Source organism: Egretta garzetta, unplaced genomic scaffold (assembly GCF_000687185.1).
Source record: "Egretta garzetta isolate BGI_Z169 unplaced genomic scaffold, ASM68718v1 scaffold310, whole genome shotgun sequence".
NCBI lineage: Eukaryota > Metazoa > Chordata > Aves > Pelecaniformes > Ardeidae > Egretta > Egretta garzetta.
In genome coordinates, this window is record NW_009258296.1 from 611,602 (window position 1) to 634,331 (window position 22,730).

General features: G+C 41.3%; 1 protein-coding gene across 6 annotated transcripts in view; it reads left to right on the forward strand.

The window, feature by feature from the left end:
- PTCH1 (patched 1) overlaps positions 1-22,730 on the forward strand; it is a 70,024-nt gene that overhangs the window by 12,138 nt on the left and 35,156 nt on the right. Inside the window, exons 1-13 of one of the 6 annotated variants that reach the window (XM_035893790.1) lie at positions 334-920; positions 1,998-2,389; positions 3,094-3,236; positions 10,309-10,498; positions 11,924-11,993; positions 12,105-12,196; positions 13,665-13,863; positions 14,510-14,631; positions 15,935-16,082; positions 16,917-17,048; positions 17,355-17,510; positions 18,142-18,240; positions 19,592-19,717. In XM_035893790.1, the coding sequence (XP_035749683.1) occupies positions 10,368-10,498; positions 11,924-11,993; positions 12,105-12,196; positions 13,665-13,863; positions 14,510-14,631; positions 15,935-16,082; positions 16,917-17,048; positions 17,355-17,510; positions 18,142-18,240; positions 19,592-19,717 (1,275 nt within the window). In that variant the 5' untranslated portion in view covers positions 334-920; positions 1,998-2,389; positions 3,094-3,236; positions 10,309-10,367. Of the gene's footprint in view, positions 1-333; positions 921-1,997; positions 2,390-3,093; positions 3,237-10,308; positions 10,499-11,923; positions 11,994-12,104; positions 12,197-13,664; positions 13,864-14,509; positions 14,632-15,934; positions 16,083-16,916; positions 17,049-17,354; positions 17,511-18,141; positions 18,241-19,591; positions 19,718-22,730 lie in introns of those variants that run through there. The other 5 variants (XM_035893802.1, XM_035893812.1, XM_035893794.1 and 2 more) reach the window with 5 other exon arrangements.

Genomic DNA, 22,730 nt, shown 5'->3' on the forward strand with positions numbered 1-22,730 from the left:
GGGAAGTATGAGTTTGGTCATTATGCTTTAAGGAGCAAAAACAAACAAAAAACTTTAATTCACCTTCTCCTTTCTGCATTCCAACCCACTTTTTTTTTATTATTATTATCTGTTTCTGTTATTTACTGCACTTAGGGGGCTAGGAATGAAATAGTCTTGAAGGTGACAGCATTATGCATAATAAAATCTCAACAGTGTAACAATCTTCAAGCTGCATGACTGGTTTTAGACTAAGTGCCAGAAAAGTTCCTCTGTGGTTTTGTGCGTGGGTTGCTACACTTATTCCCTAGGTTCCTTCCACCTCCTAAACCACTAAATTATTTATAAATTAAAAATGACTAATACAGGTTTCTTGTTTTAAAGGAGCACAGCGTCAAAGGGTACACGTCTTTTTAAACAGCTGATGGGGAAATCTGTAAATCTCTTTGTTGCTGTAAACCATTCATATATTTCACTTGCAATTTTTTTTTTTCCTTTTGTATTTTTTGTAGTGGGCTATAAGGAGTGGTGGTGTTGACAGAATATAGTTCACACCATACTGACCTTGTGATGAAACTTCCTCGCAGCCACAGGGGGTCCTTATGAATCAGCCCCTAATCCAGCTAATCCCGCTCGCAACAAAATCATGAAAGTGGCTCCCAGTGATGTGTTTCTCTGCACAGATGCAGCAGGAAGGAGCGGCGTTGGAAATGCATCAGCGAGGCAGCATGCCCCACCAAAACTGCCCCTGTGCCCATGCACCCGTGACAGCTGCGGCAGGGGCATGTCTCCCCCATGCCCGGAGCTTCTAGTAATTGCTGGTTCAAAGAGAGAATGAGCCCTTGTTGTCCTCTGGTGGGCTTGGTGGTGGAGCAAAATCACCCGTGTGATTGGACTAGCCAGGAGTAGAAAATAAAGGTGGTCTTGTGGAGTGTGTTTTGGTCAGTTGCTTAACTTTCTTTCCCAGCCCTTCAGAATAAACCTGGCCATATGGTCACGCTCTCAGAGTAGCTAACGGGAATCTCTGATTGCATCCTGCACAAAACGAAATGTGCTCTTTACAGCTCGGTGTGAATAGCAAGCAAACTATGAAAAATGGGCCTCCTGACAGATGCAGCACTGTCTTGGGAACTGGTGGCCAGTAAGAAATATCGAGGTGGGGGGAGCTGTGACAGGCAGCAGGTTCGGTGCTGGGGGGAGCATTGACCTGACCTGATTGTGTCCAACAGCGAGAGCAGTTCTGCTTCAGTGCAAAGCCATTCACTAGGAAGCTGCTTAGGCAGCAACAGATGGTACAGCAAGCAGCTGGTAGGGAATACTTGAAAGAAACTTGTACCCTGTTTCATAACATGTTCATTCCTCTCATTTTTCTATATGTTAGTTTTGCTGTCTCCTAAAAGCACCGCTTAGGAAAAGGTATCTCCTAAAAGGTTCTGGATGAAGAGGTTTTTTCGTTGCTGTTTGCTGCTCCTTTAAAAAAAAAAAGTGCATTAAAATTTTGTGCTACTCCATGTACAGATGAAATTTGTGCTATCCCAGGAGTACAGATGAAAAGACTTAAAAATGCTGCTTTTAACCACACAGGAAAACAATTACATATTTGAGGAAAGGGCACTGAGAGGTTAAATGAAAAGTTGGGCCTAGAGGAAAGCTGACTGCTGTGGAACAACACAGCAAATTGTTTTTAACATATTACCCAGCAGAAGCTCTTACTAAAGTTAAGCTAACTTAGAACAATTATATTCAGCTGTTTTGAAATCCTTATGTTTAGACCTGTGAAGACCCCTTACATGCCCTTCTCAGCAGAACTCCTGGAAACTTCGTCACTCTCACATACGGTTGGGGATTTTGGCCTGTTACAAAGTCTGCTCAAATGTTTTCTTAAATTACCAAAAAACAAAAATTCAGCTTTATTCCTCAGCAGGTGTAAACTATTACATGACCATGAGCCTTCAAAGAGTTGCAATAATCTGTATTAGCCGCTTATCCTCACTGTAGGCCATCTCCCTGATTTCTAGGAAGAAGCAGAGTCTGGAGTCCTTTATTCCTTTGCTCCTGCAGCCAGAAAATTCAGTAGTTGGGCTTCTCCACCAAAAGCCATGGCTTAGCTCTGACTTGATGGGACCGTGTCTTTGGAAGAAAGGATAGTTCGCTCTCCATGCCCATTCATTCCTCGGTCTCTTTGTTGGGATGGTCAACAAGGATGCCAGTTGTGATGGTGGCTTTCTGTAATGTGGACACCTGCCCACTAGGAAATGGACTGAGACCACCAACTCATTTCGCATCAGCTAGCAAACAGCTGTCAGATGGTAAACAACTTGTGGTCACTATTGTTCCTGGGTGGATTAGAACCAGTGACCCAGAGGTGAACAGCTCATACCCTGTTACCAAGGGCATGTGTTGCAGCTCAGTAAGCAGCTACCGCGTTTTATGTTTGGTTGGAAACTTGGAATTGCATGTACTAGTTTTGTATGTTACGGTACGTGTTGCAAAGCTGCTTGCTTCTTTTTTTTTTTCCTCGGTTTGTACTGTTCAATTTGTTCTGGGGTGGGCTTTTCAATGCACTTTGCCCATTTCTCAACCCAGAGGGGCACTGAGCAAGAAATGCATCAAAAAATACCAGATTTTTTTTTTTTTTAGCAATCTATTTTACCCAATCAGAAACAGTATTTTTCTGCCCATGGGCAATACAGATGCATACGTGTGAAAACGGCTCTTAATTGATTTTTGGAAAGAAAAGGGTTTAGCTCCTAAAATTGCAGGGAAGGTTTCCCACTACAAGCAGAGGCAGCTGTTGTTGGGCTGTCTTCCTGAGTATGCAGACAGCTTTGCATCCTTGTCACAGCTCTAACTTTGTCAAACTGTGACAGAAGGAAAAGCCATCTTTGATGTGTCTTTTTATTTTTGCTATTCATAATCCTGTCAGCATTAATGAAATTTGTAACAGCAATGCTGGAGTCATCCCCAGCATGTGTGAGGAGTAACTTAACTCATATCATATGATGGATCAGGAGATAAAAAGTAACTTTTGGAAGTGCTTTGTTGTGGGGGTTTTTTTGTAACTTTTTTTGCATTTGTAGGCCACAGTCTTATTTTTGATTTTTCTTTTTTAAGCAAATGCAAAGAACGTAGTGTTATCTAATTCTTGGTGTGACAGAAATGGTTGAGATGGTCACATCGCTTCTAGATTTTCCTAGAAGTCACTGGTGCTGAAGAGAGATTGGAAGTCAGTTAAATCTTCACCCTGGAATGTGAAGGTATTTTCAGCAGACGGTGTCCTTTTGTTGGGCGTTGTAATGGGGAAGAAGGAGAAGTGTAGTGTGCCCACCTGGGTGTTGGGGAGGGAGATGGCAGGGCACAGGCTCTACAAACCTGGGCAGGCACCACCATTGCTGCTCCACGTGAGCCTTGCAAACACAGATAATGTGCGTTCAGTTGAGTAAGTGCTGTGTGAGAAAACCTAGACACAGCATGGAATTTCTGACTGCTTGTAGTCCAGTGCTGACACAGATCATGTCTAATTACATGATAAAGATAATTTTTCACTGAGCTGTTGCACAGCCCATTGAAGGACCATGTAACCTCTTTAAGATGCTGATTGCTTACCAGTGCGTTCTAGCTCTTGTAAGCTCGTCATTTCTCAACGGATTTTTTTTTTTTTTTTGTAGCTCAATTTCAGTCACTCCCTATGAAGTCTTTGTTTTGCATAGTTAACTAGATGAGCAGAAAAAAAGCATTGCAGGTAGCTAAAACTTTTTTATAATGTAGTCCTGATGGGCTTATGAGAGCCATCCTTAGCACTGTTATCAGATACATCAAATACATGGTAATGTCTTAATGCTCTGTAGTTAATAAATTCACGGGTCAGCCATGTAAACCACTAGCAGTTCTGACTCTGCAAGCAGAGAGCATTTTAAAAGTTTGAAGGAGCGGATGTGCCAACCAGTCCCATTTCTTATACTGACTAAACTTAAATTTCTACTGACTAAACTTAGATTTCAATGAAAGCATTTTGCCCTTCCTCCCAGCCAACAGTTTCACCCCTGCACTCAGGCCTGGGGAACGCTAATTCTGAGGAAGGTGCTGCCTTCCTTGCTCTTCCATCAGGTTGCTAAGTAATGTTGTCTGTGTGCCGAAAAACTATATTCTGTTGCTGATGAAGAGCAGCACAGACAAGCTCAAAACATCTGAGGAAACTCCCCAGAGAGCACCAGGAAGCCTTAAATCAAAAGGCCATTATTTTTCCATGCCCAAAAAGAGGCAGGATAATCTTTTTATCTGCCAGAGAACTTCAACTCTATCTCAGTTTCCTTATAGGCGGTTTCAGTCCTGCGTGAGTAGCGCTTGGCTGCTGTGTTTTGTCATGAGGTCTGTGCTCCTTCACGAGTGAAAAATGGGCACGGTCATTGGTGTCATTAGGCACTGCCTTCTGGTTTCAGCAGGTGTGAATACTCCTCATCCCGGTAGGCAATCAGGACTGGTTGGGAGGGCAAAACTGTGGCTGGCTGGTTTATCCACGTACCATCATAATGGACTGAAACTAGTTTTCGTTTTGTAGTTTTTTGGTAACATGTGCATAGGCGTGTAGTAGAGATGCACAGGAGGAGAAGGGGACTACGTGAGGAAGAAGAGCAGGAGGAAGCCCTTAGCAGCAGTCAAAGCCGAGGGAGATAGGCTACCTGGGATGCCAGGGAGAGAGATATGAAAGCAAAGACCCTTCCTGGTTCCCATCCCGGCAGCGAGAGGGTGCCAAAAGGAGAGAAGGCAAGGCACCTGCAGCTTTCCCTGGCATTCGCCCCATCATGTAGCGGGGGGCTGTCTGGCCTCCTTGCAGGTCTGGGCTCTCCTCGTCTTTCCCTGCACCCTGCTGCTTTTGGGGTTGGTTGGTAAACATTGAGTCTTGGGTGAACACACCGGGATACTATTCTCCATCTTTGTTTTTATACAGTTGCTGAGTCATGAAGGTTTTATATTTTCTATTTCTCTTTGGTTCCTGTTGTGGCGGTAACAGGTACTGCAAATCACAGAGGTTGCCTGCCTTGGCTATTGCTCAGGCCGTAATATAAGCATTACAAGGGATACTAATGTACACGTCTGGTTTATCAGAAAAAGACAGCGTCTTTTGCAAGAATGAAATAAAAACACTGTTAGCATGAGATATCCATGACTGTTAGAGGTACAGTTCTATTGCTTTGAGTTGTCACAGTCAAAAGATTGGGCTGGGTTGCTCTAATGCTACACATTTGCAGCCCTAGAAAAATGAAGAAGATGGTGTTGCTCAAACAACGCAGAAGTGTGCCTGCTCCCCCACAAGTCCTCAAGTGCAAGCACCTGAAGGCCCATAGTCTTAGGAAGGGAGGTTCTCCAGAAAATTCTCCTGCATTCATGCACCTCAGGCTTGTCACAGAAGAACTTAGGCTCCAAACCCAGTAGGTCCAGTCTTGGCTTTGGTTTCTCAAAGTCTGTCCTCTGCATTGTTAGGCAAACATTTTCATCCCAACTGTTTGGCTCTGAGGAATGCTCTTCTTTCAGAGAGACCTTGCTCTCTACTAAGCTACTTGCTGCGCTGTTGCGCACAAGGTGACTATTGAATGGTTAATAGAGGTAGTGTTCATGTCTGAAAAAAATAACAAAACCTCAGGCTATATGATGCAATTCCAGTAACCTGAAATGGAACATTGTGAGATACTCTGAAAAAGAAGTATTTCATGCCTTTTGAGCAAATGGACGGTAAATTAACAAGCAGTGATTTTTGCCTATCACTCACGGCTTGATTTAGGATTGATCTGTTAGTGCAGAAGAGGTCAAACTTAGTCCCGGGACTACTTGGTGTGGAAGGGACAGCAGTTCTTGGTGGTGGATTCCAGCATTCTTCGTAAGCATGTTAATGTAATGCCACATAAATTTTGGATGCTGAGGGTGAGAAAGGCGTAGGTAAGACAGTGACATTCGCAGTGGAAATGAGCACATGAGCTGAACAACCCAGCAACTGCTAAATTATTAGTAAGTCAGTGGAAGGAGATCTGTCAGCAACTGTGCCAAAGAAAACAGACGTGGTTCACTCCTACGCCGTTGGAGGGTGCATCGGCGTTGTGCAGAACGTATGCTAGAGGCAAGCAGTTTTGTTCTTCTGGGTGATTCTTGCTTAAGATGCATTGAAGCATTTTAATGTGTGATGACTGCAACGCTGGGACCGTGACCCCAGTGGCTGGTAATGGGATCTGGAGCCTTTCACCTATAGGTCATGCGTTCAGGCCTGCCTCAAGTTAAGGATGACTAAAACTTGTTGCCACCTGACAGCTGTTTGTTGCTCTTCGGGGAGAGAGGCATGGTGGTCCTTACGTAGGTCTTAGCAACCAGCCTCCGTCCTGACAATTACTGCTTTCCTCAGGCCCTTCAGAAGGGCAGAGAACTTGGCACCTTGACCAGCTTCCCTTCAGGTCGGTGGGGAAGTTCACAAGGAGCAGCAGTGTGTTTCGTGGTACGGGATGCTGGCTTGCTCAAGGGGGAGGTACTTTCCTCTTCGCCGGAAAAAAACCCAGGTTTTTAACAAGAACTGATACTCAGCAACAAAGATGCTGGCAGTAAAACCGTCTGTTGTTGAGCACTGGCCTTCAAACACATTCTTGAGAATTGGAAACTGATACATTCAGTGAGAAACGGTGCCAGGACACTGGTGTTACTACTTTGTTGTCATTTCCCCACCACCGCCACTTTTTTTTTTTTTTTTTTTTTGTTTAAATTTTAAGACTTTTACTACCTATAATAAAATCGTTTGCCACTTCACGCTCAACTTGTGAGGTTGCCGTGTGTGTTTGTAAGATGAGGGGGATGGATCTCAGCTTTGGAAGATGGCATAGTATCTCATTTCTAGTAGGCGGGCGCCCAGAATCTGATGACACTGCTGGAAGGAGAGCATACAAACTGCTGCGTTGCCTTACCATTGGCCTTGCGGCAATGTGCCAATCTGTTATTTAAATCAGCATTTTGGCTTGTGGGAGTTTGTGCCACCAGCTCAGCCAGTCAAGGTGCTAAGTCGTAAGGAATCATGTAATAAAGGACTCAAATACCATCAAGTGGCTTTTGATAGGAGAAAAGGAGAGCGATGTGTGGATTTTACCACCAGCATATTAAAGTGGAAGAGTTCTGTCTGTCTTCGATATGGAATAAAACGGGAAGTATTGGTGCTGTATGCCATACATACAATTTAAATCAGTAGCGTTTTGACTGTAAATTGTTGTTGTCACCAAATATAAGATGACAGAGTCCATAAAGGAGAACCACAGAACACCAGCATTTTGTTCATTGGTCTTATTTTCCATTACATAATTTGTCCTATAGTGTGGAAATCCTATGATGACTATAATGTGTGTATTTTTATTTTTTTTTCCTTAGGAGTGTAAGGAATGACTTTCTGCAGAGTGTGCAAATGTTGAGCGTAGTGTTTTGTATGTTTGGCACAGTGAGGCCAGAGGCTTCAGGTGTATTTCATTGACATTTTTCATGGTTTCTCTCCTAGGTTTTTGCACCAGCTGTGGATAGTCTGGGAAAAAAAAAAGGCAACAGGACTGCTTGATTTTTAAAAAGTGCATATTCAGCTGATTGTGCTGATTGTGGAGGTTTAAAATCTCTGGGTGTGGCAGCCTCCACTGATCTTTGCAAACATTCAATTAAATTAAAACATAACTGGTAAAAACTTCTAAAATATTTTTGGCCTTCCCTTTTGCTTGTTATTACTTCTGATACGTTGAAAGGCTGCTGATGTATCCATTTGCTTCTGGTCTGTCCCTATGTTTTCACATAATCTGACTTTGGCAATCAGATTTTTCCACTGTGACCTACCTTTATAATTTCTTTGTACCTGAATGTTACGTCGTATAAAGTATGTACATTTGCCTGTGGACTTATCTTTACTCTATTTGGCTGAAGAAATGTACATAATGGACCTATGAGAGAAATAATTAAGTGGTGTAATGCCTTAAGAAGAACGCGGAGCAGATCTGTTGCTGTGTTCTGGAACACGCACCCATCGCCTTGGGTCGTTTTGCCATTCCTGTTTCAAAAGGGGAAAAAAACAGCTTCTGTTCTGGTGACTGACTTGTGCGATGCGATTTTGATTGGCTAAATCTGCCTTGTTCAGTGACGTTAATGTGGTTTGACAGGACCTTGATTAGGAAGCAATCATTTCTGTTGATAGTAAACAGTTGGTCACTTTCAGCAGAGATGGGAATGCTGCCCTTTGTCTTGCATGAAGTGGGATTTGTTGGTTCAAGTCCTGGTTAAATTCACAAGGAGAGTGTGGGTGGAGTAAGAGAGAATATAGTACCAGGAGTAGAAGTTTGTGGCAGACTCCACGGTCCTCATAAAATTGGGGCTTTGTTGTCTTGGCTGGCATTGAGATGCAGAAGAGGGAGAGAGACATTTTGTCTTTGGAAGCACTTGCAGAGTAAAGGACTTGCAAAAGAACGCTCTGGTTCCAACACACACAGATGAGGATAACTCCGCTCACTTACCCCCACCCCATATTCCTGTAAGATGCGGCAAAATTTATTAGCATGCCATAGACTGCTGGTTGGTGGAGAAAGAGGGTAGTGAGCATGGTGAAGGCGAGCCTGATGAATGAAAGCATTTTTAGGGTTTAGTTATTGATAAAGATTAACAGTTGCTTTTTGTTACCATGCATACACAGTCTCAAATGTCTGTATGTTCTCTCACTGTAGTAAGAGGGATGTTGAGAAGTTGCAAAAGGGGTCTAGGTAAGGAAGTCATACTTTGATTTTTATTTTTTTCTTACTGTGAGCTGGTCACTGTTACTTGGTGTGAAGGAGGTAATGCCACATGTGACAGGCTGAAAAAATGGAGCGCGTTGTGGAAATGCTTATTTCTTCAAAGAATTCTTGAACTAGCAATTAAGCGGTGCTTCGTGCCAGAATGACTGTGTGGTTTAGTTGTTGAGGGTCTCATTCTGACTGCTTTAGCTGTGCAGGGGTTCAGCTTCGTGCCTGTTGGTCCTGTTAGCTCCAGTAGGGTTATGGGTGGGTTGTGGGCCCAAGTGATTGAAAAAGCAGGTCCCTGTTCAGGCTCAGGAATGTCATCTCTCACACTGCTAACTGGTTACGGATCAGTCTTGTGTTGCACAGCCTAGGAAGAGAGAAATGTGCATGCCTGATGTCTATTTGCACCGTTGCAGAAGTAAACCTTGGCAGTGATTCATATCACCAGTGCCAAGCTGACGAGGACTAAAAAAAATGTAACCAGGTCTGCAGCTTGGACTTAGCAAAGCAATAACGGTAATAAATTGTAAGGGATGGAAACAACATGGTGGTGGTATTCATGTCCTCCTCATCTGGATGTGGTATTGATTCCGCTAATGGGCTGAATTAATTGACCCCGCCTCCCACATGCATTTGCTAGAGAGACTACAGGGGAGGTCATATAAAGTATATGAACTCTAGCTGAGTGCTTTTTTGTAAGAAGGAAGATAATTTTCCATTCTGATGCAGTATTTTCTGGCAAGGCAAATTGCATATGGCTCCCTCTAGAGCATGTTGACTTTGCAGCCTCCCTCTGCCTTTTTCTTCTATTCTTTTATTTGTTTTTTTTCCCCCCCACCACCATGTTTTAATATGGAGCACACTGTTCAGCTTGTGTGGGTTTAAAAACAGATGTTGCACGTGAATGATCTCCTGCCTCACAGCGTATTATGCAGGTACTGGACCACTGTTGTAAATTAGCTGTAGACAGTCCTTTCTGCTACACTCAAAAAGGCATCTTTCTGTGTGAACTTCTGGTATTTTTTTCTTTTTTACTTAAGGCTGAAAGAAGTACTCATGCTCACTTACTCCTTCCCTCCCTCCTTTTTTTAACTGAAGAGAAACATTCTCCTCCTGCCTTTGCCAAATTATTTAGGAGAAGAGTGTAAATTAAAGCCATTTATCGTGAAATGTGCTGTTGGAGCAGACTGTTTATACAAGTGCAAGAAATTGTAACATAGTATTTGGTCTGGTCTGCAAGGAAAAGGTTTTTATTTTCTTGTTTTAATTTTTACATGTGGGATATTGGTTATAATGTAGGAAAAAAAATGTTTCAGGCTCCAGTTTACACATCAGTGTTTTAGTGCAGTAGGGGCAATGGTATTTTAATGAGGAATATGTTTTTTGCTGCAGCGTGACTAAAGTTGTTCTTAGTTCTAGAGTTCTACTGTGATCAGTCTGAGACAGAATAGTCCATGCACATGGTCAAGTTTTTCTGACTTGCAGAGCGCTCATTGCGTGAACCTGGAGTAAGGGGCTACTGGCTAATACAAAGTTGTTGATATTTATCCATCAGTTGGTGGACGAGTGAGTCAGGAGTTAAATTACACACGGCAGAAGATTGGAGAAGAGGCCATGTTTAACCCCCAGCTCATGATCCAGACTCCACAGGAAGATGGTGCTAACGTACTAACAACAGAAGCACTCCGGCAGCACCTTGACTCTGCACTTCAGGCCAGCAGAGTGCATGTCTATATGTACAACAGGTAAGGGGGAAAGCAGAAGTTTTCTTGATCATTTGTAACAGCTAAAAAGTGGGCACGTGCTTCCCTCCGTGTATTTTTAAATGGTTAGCACTTTGGAGCCTCTCCATAGGACTGTGTTTTGATATGAACATTACTGGTTTCTGATACTTGACGTTGTGGTGTGATGGCAGTGACAAGCTGGCTTTTAACAAGTAAGGTGGGGTAAGCGGTGCTGGAAGAGATTCGGAGAGTGTACCCCTGTGAGCAGTGCTACCAGCATCCAGCATTTGTCTTGGTAAAGGAGTGACATCTGTGCTCTTAAACATAGGACCTTATGGATGGGATCCCTCACGTTGAAAATCCTTCCATATTAGAGCTGAATTCACTTACTGACACTATCATGAAGGACTGTGAACAGCGGCACAGGTTGCTATCCTTCCGATAGTTTGGATATAAAGGGAAATGCAGACATGTGAGAAATGGCAGTGGACAGAATAATAGCTGTTTAATGAAATAGACCTAACAGAGCGGACCTTCAGAGTGTCTGTATACACCTACTGAGGCTGGTAGTCATCTGTTGTCCAACAAAAAAATAGTAAAGATGCACCTTAGGAAGGTACCTGCTTTGGGCTAGAGAGATGTCTCCCCTGGTTCCTCCAGGGTTGCTGCATGCACGGTGATGTGCCTGGGGGTGCTGCCTGCGAGGGGCTGGTAGTCATCTGTTGTCCAACAAAAAAATAGTAAAGATGCACCTTAGGAAGGTACCTGCTTTGGGCTAAGAGAGATGTTCCCCTGGTTCCTCCAGGGTTGCTGCATGCACGGTGATGTGCCTGGGGGTGCTGCCTGCGAGGCATGAAGCCCCCCCCCCGCCCCCCGTCTTTTAGCACATCTTTTCAGCACATCCAGTTGCCTTCTACCCAGCTCCTGCCTTGTCTAAGGCGTTAGAAGTCATGGCAGTGGAAGTTGTAACACAGCTGAAAAAGGCAGGCAGAAATCCTCATGGTTTCTTTTCTCTTGCATGTGTAGATCAACTGGGAATATTCTTGTCCTCTGAGCTGGACCTGCCTTCTCTCTCACTTGTGTCACTGAGCAACACCTTAAGTCGCAAGTGGTCCCACTTCATACGTTAAAGGGACAGAAATCTTATGTGTGTGTCTTGATTAGCTTGTTCATCCAAAAGCAGCACCACAGGTTTTAATGAGTTTTACAGAGAATGTGAGAACAACTGCAACAAATGTCCAGTCTGGAACTACAGAAAGAAAGGCCTTTCCTTTTTTTGTGAGGTGTGGTATCTCTATGCTGAATAGGTATTTGCCTTCCTCAGTGATTTGCTGCTTGAAGCCAGTGTGTGTATGTGAGTTGCAATTTTAAATGTCTTGCATTTTAAAAAGAACTTTTCCGTAATTGTGCAAGAAAAAAACCACTTACTCTCTATGTTTCTCACAGACAATGGAAATTGGAACATTTGTGTTACAAATCAGGAGAACTCATCACAGAAGCAGGCTACATGGACCAGGTATGTGTAGCAGGCATTTAGTTCCAAGATTTGTGTATTCTCATGATTCAGCTTGTGCTGCTTTGATTATATGTAGTATAACTGTGTTTTTTCCTTTTCTGATTTTGACAGATCATAGAGTATCTTTATCCTTGCTTAATTATCACTCCTTTGGACTGCTTCTGGGAGGGAGCAAAGCTACAGTCAGGAACTGCCTATCTGTTGTAAGCATGGGGTTTTTTATAACTTTCTGGTCTGACTGATTTTAATTGTATAACTGTGTATGATTTTTCAGTTGCATTCTCATTGTTTATTCAGATTCTGGTTTAATAGAAAAAAAAAAGATAGTGTCCTTAGAGAAAATATGCATGGATCTTTTTTCCATTGAACAAAGACTTTCCTGTTTCTAAGAGATGGTTTGTAGGCATTGGTGTAAATCCTACGTTATTTCTCCCATTCTGCTAGCATGCAAAATAAAATGTAAGTTCTGAATTCAAGCTTTAAGAATTTTATGCTTTTTTTTTTCCCCCCCCTGAAATAATCTTGTTTCTAGTGGGTGTTTTTGTTGTGTTGGTTTGTTGTGGTTTTTTTTTTTTTTTTCATAAAATACAAAAACATTGATTGGCTGGGAACTTTATTCCTAAGAAAATGGCTTGAGTTAAATCTCAAATCTTCCTAAGCAGTAAAGAACAAATCCTTTGCTTATGAGATCATTAGAGAAAGCATATAGTATCTTTTATGGGTGGTTTCTCACAGTTTACAAGTGTGATATTATATGCCCTGAATCCTTTAAAGAGTTAATTGTTAATCTGTGCAGGCATTTTCTGTTAATTATGCAAGAGTTAGCATTTGAGTTATTGTTTCTGTCCTGGTTTGCATGTCTCTGTAAAAGCAATTTGCAATGGCCATCTTCTAACCTTTAGTGTACAGTTTTAGATGGGGAAGTAAGGGGGTTTGTGTTTTCTGGTTGGGAGATTCGGAATAATGACTTAAGCCTGGTTAAGCAGATACAGTGTGGCTTGAACCACAGAATAAGGCAGCCAAAAGCCTTTCTGGTCTGGCAACATCACAAATTCAGAAGTGGGGGGTGGGAGACGTGACAGTGATAGTGATGACAGTCATGGTAGCAGGAAAGCTGGATGGTTGATAGTCAAGCTGCCAGGGCATTTGAAGGAGTGCGGTATTGTTGTAGATAAACAAAGATCAGCTATATTGATTGATTACATTTGCAAGATGATTATTATACTAGCAAGAAGTAATCTGATACTATGAGAAAGGCTTTCTTTCCTCAGCTGCTCTCTTCTTTCCCCTCCTCTCCCCTCCCCTCCCCCCCTACTTCTTTGAAGCAGCAGTTGGCTGCTTTTTTTGTTATACTTAGGTACTTGATGATTTGTTTTGCCTTGCTTGTGAATGGAAGTATTTTTAACCTGTGAATATTCTGTTTTATACAATAGCTTTGTAAGAACTGAGTATTTTTGTTAAAATTACAACTGGGCTGCCACAAAAGTACGTAAACAAATTAATTAAAGCATGCCTTACATTTTATGAAACCACCTTACCAGAAAAAGGTTTTAATTTGTAACAGAAGATAACTCAATTATTTGTGCAAATATGAAATTTGAAATTATGTTTGTTTCAGTACTTCTTCTATCCTTTCTGTGTGTGTAATTTTAATCCTGGTTTCTTTTGCAGAGGGAAGCCTCCTTTGCAGTGGATCAACTTTGACCCCTTAGAATTCTTGGAAGAGTTAAAGAAAATAAACTACCAAGTGGAGAGCTGGGAAGAAATGCTGAATAAAGCAGAGGTTGGTCATGGTTACATGGATCGACCCTGCCTGAATCCTGCTGATCCCGATTGCCCAATCACAGCTCCCAATAAAAATTCCACCAAAGTAAGTTTGCTTGTCCTTGTGCATGTCTTTTCAAAGGAGGCTGGGACTGAGGGTTAGGTCAGAGAGGAGAGAAGAAGGTACCATTTCCTTCCAAGCAATATGTAGCTTGTGTTCTTGAGCAGTGTCATTTTTCCGTTCCTGTTAGATGATGTACGCTGTTAGCCGACAGTCACGAACTTCCCCTCATTCTGTGATGCAGTGCCTAATCCCACGTATTCAGAGTGAGAGTACAGTTCTCAGCTGCTGGCTGGTGTGGAAAAGTGGTGATGTGGCATTTCAGCAACCTTATGCCTCAGACAAACCTAAGCCACTGCTGGCATACAGCCACCGCCATAGGCTCACACCATGCAGCAAAGCCTTCCCTCAGGTGGCACCAGTTCTGTTGATTTTTGTGAAGAACTTGAAGTCACAGGCCCCCTATTTTATATATCCCTTTATCAATCACATCAGGCTTTGGAGAAATTGCCGTCTGGTCAACAAGCATCCATCTGATCTGTTCAACATGATTCGTTGCACGCATTTCCCTTCATAGACCTCCTAGATTGTCTTTAATATCCCTTACTGTAGTATACTGGGTGTTGAATTAGAGTACGAGTTTGTCTGAAGTTATCAAACTGATTAATTGCTTCTTTATAACTTTTTCTAGCCTCTTGATATAGCCCTTGTTTTGAGTGGTGGATGCTATGGACTGTCAAGAAAATACATGCATTGGCAGGAGGAGTTGATTATAGGCGGTACAGTCAAGAACAGTTCTGGAAAACTTGTCAGGTAAAGAAATGTTTACAGAAAATTTCAAAGTTTTTCTTCGTTAGAGTTTGGGGTTTGGGGCACAGGGAGGATCATGCAAAATCTACTGCCCTTCACCTGTATTATGAATCCCAGTTTAGGAGGACATGGCTCAAGAGAATTTAAAAGAGTGATTAGACAGTTGTTTAAATTCAAGGAGGTGTCATTGCTTCCTGCTTCTGACCTCAGTATGATAGTGTGCGTCGCTCAGAAAGCAAAGCTTTCTCCTGGCAACTTTGTTGTTTAGAATGTATGTATATTGAACAGTGTGTAAAGCACTGAGCACCTTTGATGATATTTTGAAATACGATGAAAGGAAAACAGGGAAAAAAAATATTTGGATGATGTGCTCAGTCATTTGACTCTTTTCAGAATTTCAAAATCTCCGCTGAACTTCTTGTTCAGGATCAAGATAGAGAAAAGTCTCTTTTTATGTCCCTACATCTTGAATACAGTTTTGAGTGGTAAGACAAACCCCTTTGTTTCAGACTTCTTGAAGAAGTCATGGAACACTGGACTTAAGTGTGGAAAAAACCTATGAAATAGAACTGTTCTGAAAAATGTAGGCCGTAGCAAACTAAAAGAAGCATAATTCTTCCATTTTTAATGCAGAGAACTTCTACTAGAACTTTTAATACGAATTTTGACCTTTGTTACCTTCACACTAAACATTGATAAGTCTTCCAATAAGTAGCCAAAGAATGTATTTTTTAGTGAAAAATGAAACAATTCCTTAAGCTTCTAAAATTGTTGAATACAGTTGCATACTGTGGAAAAGCAGGATGCATAGTTATCGCCATTGTGTACTCCTCGCAGCTTGTCAGGCACCCCGAGTTTAACCTGGCATTTCTCTCCAAGGGATGAAAAAGACCAAGGTCTTTAAATGGTAAATTTCCAACAGCATTTACAGGATCTCTCAGGAATAACTGTTCCTGTGGCATCCTCACAGTAACCTGGCTATCAGTCTTGATCTTTATAACTGATTTGTAGGGTTACATTCTTTGCTCCTGAAACTGATCCTATTGAAAATAATGGCAAAACTCTCATTAACTTCAGTGAAACCAGATTTAGCCTCAGTACTGCATAGACCAGTACAGCTGCACCAGATACACGGTAGAATAATTCTACTCTGTTCAATTGTAATACAAACATGTGCCCCTATAAAATCAAGAACTCATGCAAGCTCCTGTTAGGGTCTCATTTGGGACTTGATGCCATGAAAATAATTCCTGAAAATGCTCATTTGGTGCCTCTCTTCCTCCTCCTCCTTCTCTCCATGTCACAGTGCCCAGGCTTTGCAAACCATGTTTCAGTTAATGACTCCTAAGCAAATGTATGAGCACTTCAAGGGGTATGAATATGTTTCGCATATCAACTGGAATGAGGACAAGGCAGCGGCAATTCTGGAAGCCTGGCAGAGGATGTATGTTGAGGTAAAACTGAAAATAACCTAGATGTCATACTGTAAAGTCCTGCTGAGATCTGCTGCCTTCTGTCACCACTTTTTACAGTATTTCTTCAAAGAAGATATTTAAACCAGAACTGAGTCATTGCCTCCCAGTTTTTAAGCTGGGACAGGGGGTGGGTTTGTTTGGTTTTTTGTTTTTGTTTTTTTTTTTTTTTTTCCAGTTAAGAAGCAGCTTGGTTATTCACATATGAGAAGCCATGAAGTTTTGCTCTTTGCTGTCTGGGACATTTTTGCTCTGCTGGGGCTGAGGAGGAACCAAAGAGCTAGTTGGAATATAAAAGCTTTTGGTTGGCATGGGTATTCTACAGGTGTCTGGAAAAGATTAGCCAGCCGCAGGCTGCTCTCCCAGCAGCAGCCCAGGCAGGGAGGCCAGGGGACAGTGCCTGGCCACTGTGTCCCCAGCTCTGACCGCTGCTGCGCTGCTTCTGACCTCTGGGAATGGCCAGGCAGGGGGGAAGGAGGAGCACCCCAGAGAGGCTGCTGGCCTTGGGTTAAAGGCAAAACAGGCATTGCAGCAAATCCATGGTGGAGTTACAGGAAGAGGATTCCAGTTAAATGTTTGGAATGGGCTGTGAATGTATTAGCCTTTCCTGAAGGGTGCGAATTCTGGTCTGATAACTAGTAGCTTTCGAGAAGTAATTACCAAACACATTTGTGTAGCATCAACATAATCTCTGTGTAGGGTGTGGGCTTTTGCAGGAACTTGAAGGCAGAAGTGGTTGATTTCAGATGTGTGCTGTAGAAGATGGTAATGGCTTTTTTTCTTTAGTCACACCAAGTTTTATTTTTCTTCTCATAGGTTGTTCATCAAAGTGTTGCACAGAACTCTACTCAGAAGGTGCTTTCCTTTACTACGACCACCCTGGATGACATCCTAAAGTCATTTTCTGATGTCAGTGTAATCAGAGTAGCTAGTGGCTACTTACTAATGGTAATAAAATAAATTTATTTAATTTTTTTCTGGTAGTAGAGCAGGGCTTAAATATCTGCTTCATTGTTAACCAGTCAGTAGTCCAGAACATTTTAGGCATATTTACAATAAAAGCTACGGTTTATAAACTTTTCCTCAGGCTTGTCACCTGCTCCTCTGTGTAGCATCTGTGATGTGTCTGTTCTGTTTAAAAATGTTTGTAAGGATGTGTGTTTTGGGTGGGGAGATAGCTGTTAGAGGAGGATCCATTCTAATATTTTGCTTTTTTCCTCCCCCGACTTCTTCCCCTCCTTCCCTTTGCTTTAGCTTGCCTACGCCTGCTTAACAATGCTGCGGTGGGACTGTGCCAAGTCTCAGGGTGCCGTGGGGCTGGCAGGAGTCTTGTTGGTTGCACTCTCAGTGGCTGCAGGATTGGGCCTGTGCTCATTGATTGGAATTTCCTTTAATGCTGCCACAACTCAGGTATTTAGGAGACATGAGTCTGCTGTTAAATTACAAGTACTTTGTTAGTAAATGAACACAACTGAATCTTTGAGGGGAGAAAAGCTGCAGAAGTATTTTGGCTCTAGATTTTTACTTGTGCCTTTCTCCTATCTCATAGCTTATGCTGTGAAAAATTAGGTGGTCATGCTGCCAAATGATACTGAAGAATGAGAACAGGTATCTTGTAGGTCGTGTAATAAATTACTAGACTCTGGGTCATTTGATTTTTCTGTGTCGCAATATGAGTGAAGGCATCCAGTTGTACATAAGAAGCTGCAGGTTTTGTCTTGACATCTGAATATATCAGGATGTTCAAATTCTGAAAGTATTTTGAATATAACTTGAATTATTATCAGATATTTTTTGTCTACCCCCAACCTGAATTACTTTTGGTGAGATTTTGTACCTGTAAATGGTAACTGCAAGTTCCTCAGTAGTATTCCAGAATAAAAGTTAATAGCTGTATGGCATCCTTTTGATTTTCATTTTACCCTTGGATTTGTGTACAGTGTAATGTAAAAGTTGCTTTAATTAGCCATTTAATGGCTGGCTGCATGGCAGATCATAAAACAACCTTCTTGTTTTTTGTTTGTTTTGTTTCTCCCCCAAGGTTTTGCCTTTTCTTGCTCTTGGAGTTGGTGTAGATGATGTTTTCCTTCTGGCACATGCATTTAGCGAAACAGGGCAGAATAAGAGAATTCCATTCGAGGTAATGACAAAATGGGGATTTGGGAGAAGAGAAAACAAAAGGCTTCATATACAAAAAGATAACTGTATCCAGAATTAATTAGTAGTGATTAAAAAAAACCAGTGTTTTTTCTCAATAGCTTTTTCTAATGTCTGGAAATTCTTAACTTCTGTCAAAATAGGAAATGATGGCAATGCATGTGATCCTACAATGTTTTGGAATGTTCACTTTTTTTTTTTTTTTTTAATAGTGTCTTAGATTTATTTTGTAAATGGAAAATTTGGATTGTAGCTGTCACATAAAGGCTAATTTATTTAATCCAAATTCTGCCCAAAATGTCAGTGAAAGTTGATGTAAATTTAGGAACAAACCCAAATACAAGTCTGACAATTAAATGATAGAATGCTTTTAATGGAAAAACACAAAAATGTCAAGGTGAAAAGAAAGAGAAGGAGGACAGCTTAGAAAACAAACATTTCTTTTTATTTGCATCAACTGTTATGTCTACTTACTTACTATGGCCTTAAATTAGAGTTATTTTGTATATTTTTCTGTGTTTTTCTTTTCTAACATTTAAAATTGACCATGATGTTTCAAAGCATAACATATGAATGTTATGAAATCTAAGATGTCATCACTTTTATTATCCTTTCCTTTTATTGACCTTTTCACCCCCAGTCCAAAGTTTCATATCCAAAGTACAAGCCCTTTAAAAGCAGTGTATATTTGCCCATTCTGTTTTGTACAAGCAATGTCTTCCATGTGCTCTTTCCAGCTGATTTGGCATGCTGGCACTACAACCTCACCCTGCTATAACCTCCATATGCTTCAAAACAGCCTGTTTGGTTGGGAAAGGGTCATGCGTTTATCTTGATTTCTTTGTGGTTTTTGTTTGTGGCCCCTGGGTTTTGGGTTGGTTTTTTGTTTTGCTACATACTTCTTCAAGATGCACAGCGATGTTTTGCCTGTATGTTGTTAATACATGCTTATTTTGTCTGAAAAATGAGAACAACAAGGGACTCCACTGGTAGAAAAAACATCATACTTAATTGCAGATATATTTACTACAATGTCAGTACCCATTTAGTTTTGCATTCTAAAGCTAGAATTAGCTTTGGTAATGTTTGATAATGTTTTCTACCATGTTTTTTCATGCAGAAAGCATGAGCACTTCATGTGCCATCTGCTTTGCTCCTCAACACCATGCTTAGCATATTGTTTGTTCTCACATGCTCTGAAAAGCACACTTGTATTCAGAATTTTGTTGTAATAATTTTTCACTGTTGCTGCATTATATCTGTAGGATGACCTCTTCATTTGCAGGACATCACCTTATTCACTTGACTTTTAAGATACGCCATTTGTTTTGCAGGACAGAACAGGTGAATGTTTGAAGCGAACAGGAGCAAGCGTAGCCCTTACATCTATCAGCAATGTTACTGCTTTCTTTATGGCTGCCTTAATCCCTATTCCTGCTTTACGAGCGTTTTCACTCCAAGTAAGTTTATATGCTGTTTTGTTAGCACTTGTACATGGTCCCATCATGGAAGGCCAGTGATGATACCTGTTAGCGGTAGTGTCAAAGTCTGTTTCCAGTGCTGTTGCAGTTCACTGAAGCAGTATGTGATCACAGTTGACTGTAGATCTGGGTAGTAACAACTGCTGTCTGCCCTTGATTCTGCTCTTCCCTACCCCATTGCAGCTGGGTTGACTGGAAGAACCAAGATGTATGCGACTAAGCAGAAACAAGTCTCCAGAAAGATCTGCATTCTTACAAGAGGAGTAGGCTATACTGCAGTGTGTGCTGTAACATTCCTCAGTAGGAATTTAATCCTTTCATTCACATGTGTCCAATTTGCTGCTCTTAAAAATGATAATCAAAGTGCAATGACAGCAGTGAATATGCATTTGCCATATTAATTATTACTGTGGCAGTTTGTGCTGCCTTACTCCCAGTGTAATTTTAGCAAATTTGGAGAAAACTTCAAGAATTTTATGTCCCAACTGCTTTGAGAGAAAATGTGAATTTTGTGTGCTTGCTCTCCCTTTCTGTCTCTGTCTTCCTGTATTTGTGATAATATACCTTCAGGAGTATGAGATATTAAGGATGCTGGAGGAAGCTTTCTTCGAAAAGCAAGGGCTCTTTGAAGAAAGTTTTGGGAATTTCCCCTCTGATGCTGCTTTACTACACGACCAATTTATAGCACTGTGTGACCTTGGTGCAGAGCAGGCAAACTGTACTTTTTCAGTAGTTATTTTTGTTCTGCTGTAGCTTGGTTCTCCAGTCATTTTTCATTCTCCTTGAGCCCTTGGCTACTCAGGGATAGCAAGGGCTGCAATTTTTCTTAATACATGTGGCAATTATTGCTGGTTTTGGAGATTTAAGTATGCCTGCGTTAAGCTGTAAAATGGTAAACTGTTTGCGATTGCAGTTACGTTACCAATAAGCATTAGTAATTTGTTTACCATTTCCTTCTCAGTAGGCAATTTGGTAGCGAATATTAGAGAAAGTACAGGCCTCGTTGGTTTTCTGCATTGTTTAGCAGATATCTGTGGCAACTAAAACCTAGATCCTTAGTCCTGAACAGTTAGCAGTATTTAGCTCTGCTGATTTGCCAGAACCTAGGAGTCTCTACTTACAGGTGATGTGACAGTGAATTGTTTTTATTTTGTGGCAAAGACCACTGGCAAGGTGTGAAATATTTTTTGAAGTGTAACACTCCTTCTGTTGGAAGAAGTAATTTATGTCTCCCAAATCAGTGGCCCAGTTTCAAACATTCAACGTGTACCTTAAGTAGCTAACAGGATTCTGGAGATCTTCACTAGGAATCAGAGGAGAAGTCGTGTTTTGTCAGGCTTTGTAGTACCTGTGCTTTACAGAAGTTACTTCAGCCTAAGTGCTTCTCATAAAGAGGTATTTAACAGAGGTGGGCCGTTTTGTCCTAATTGCACTTCTTAGCTGTTGAGTGGGAGCCACCAAGATTAATTCTTTCTTATCTCATCAAATTTTACTCAGCCTTTCTCTGTTCTCACTCTTCACATCAGAACATAATAGGTTGGCTTTGGAACATATATGGAGACAACAGCTGTAATCGCTACTGTAATCTGGGTCTAAGTTAAATACACCTTTCCTAAAGTCTTTCCTTTTTGCCTGCTGCCATGCTGTAGACTGAGTCACTGAAAGTTCAGAGAACGAAGTCTGCATAGCAGAGTGACAAACAAAAAGTTTCCAGTGAGATTTCAACATATTCATGTATGAACATGTTGATATTACTCAGAATAAATACATCATGATCAAAGTCATTTCTAAGGCAGTGATTAATATGGTATCTATGTGTAGGAATGTTTGGGTGTCCAGAAATTACTGTTTGTGTTGCTCAATCTTTTCTCAGGTGCATCTGTAATTTGTCTCTGCTTGCAGATAGTAACCCCTTATCTGCATATGAAAAATGAAAACGTGCAAAAAAAAGGGCAGCTGGAGACCTGTAATGAGGATTTATTAGTGCTAGAGCAATACATACAACTGATACATATATAAGTCAGGAACCACTAAAATAAGATCCTTTGTTGTTAGAAAGGAGCATCTGTTACTTGCTTTGCCTAGCATCATCAGGTAAAATCAGGTGATAGGTTAATCACAGCATTCAGAATCAGATAACCATGGCAGATTTTGGAGGGTGGTCTATATTTATAGAAGGCTTTCTTTATTTACAGTCTTCTTCCTCTCCTTCTTACTTGGGCTTGTTTAAACAAGAAGTCCTTGCTATCTTTGATAGCTTCCTAGCAAGACTTAGAAAGCAATGAAGTACTGCATTTACTTTTAACAGATGCTGCCTTCTTCTCATCTATATAGCGAATTTTTAACAGATGGGCTTAAAAAAAGGACTGCTCTTGACCTTGTTTTGCTCTTCATTCACTTTTCTTGAGATATTGCAAGATAATTGTCACAGTTCCCATAACTTTTGAGGCCCAGTTATCTGTAAAATAACCCAGCTGCTGAGGAAGAATAAATGGTGTCCTGCATCTGCAAGCCCAACTTTTAGTTAGAAACTCATGTTTTGCATATATGCATGCTTCTTTCTCAGCTTCTGTTCTCTTTAAAGCAGTTCATTGATAACTCTGAGTTGTTCATTTACTTCATGGAACTCAAACACTGCAAGTCTGCTGCTGTCTTAGGAGTTCGCTAGGGTTAGCTCTCACTGAGTTCTAAAAAATGGAAGTCAGTCATTCCTAAAGTGAGATTTTTGAAATTAATTCCATTATGCAGCTAGGGACTGGTTTAGCTTTTTCACCATTTCAATTTTTTTCAATTGTTGATCTCATTAGCCACTTATTTAAGCAGTTTTAGGGTTTTGAGATGCTTGAATGTGTCACAGATTCTCAGTCACAAGAATCACCTGTAAGAGCGCTCAGGACTTTGAAGGAGCAGGTCCTGAGTTTTCAGGCATGTTTCAGTTCTTAAAGTTATGGCAGAGATGAGGTTATCAGAGAAACACACTGAAAGTTTCTGA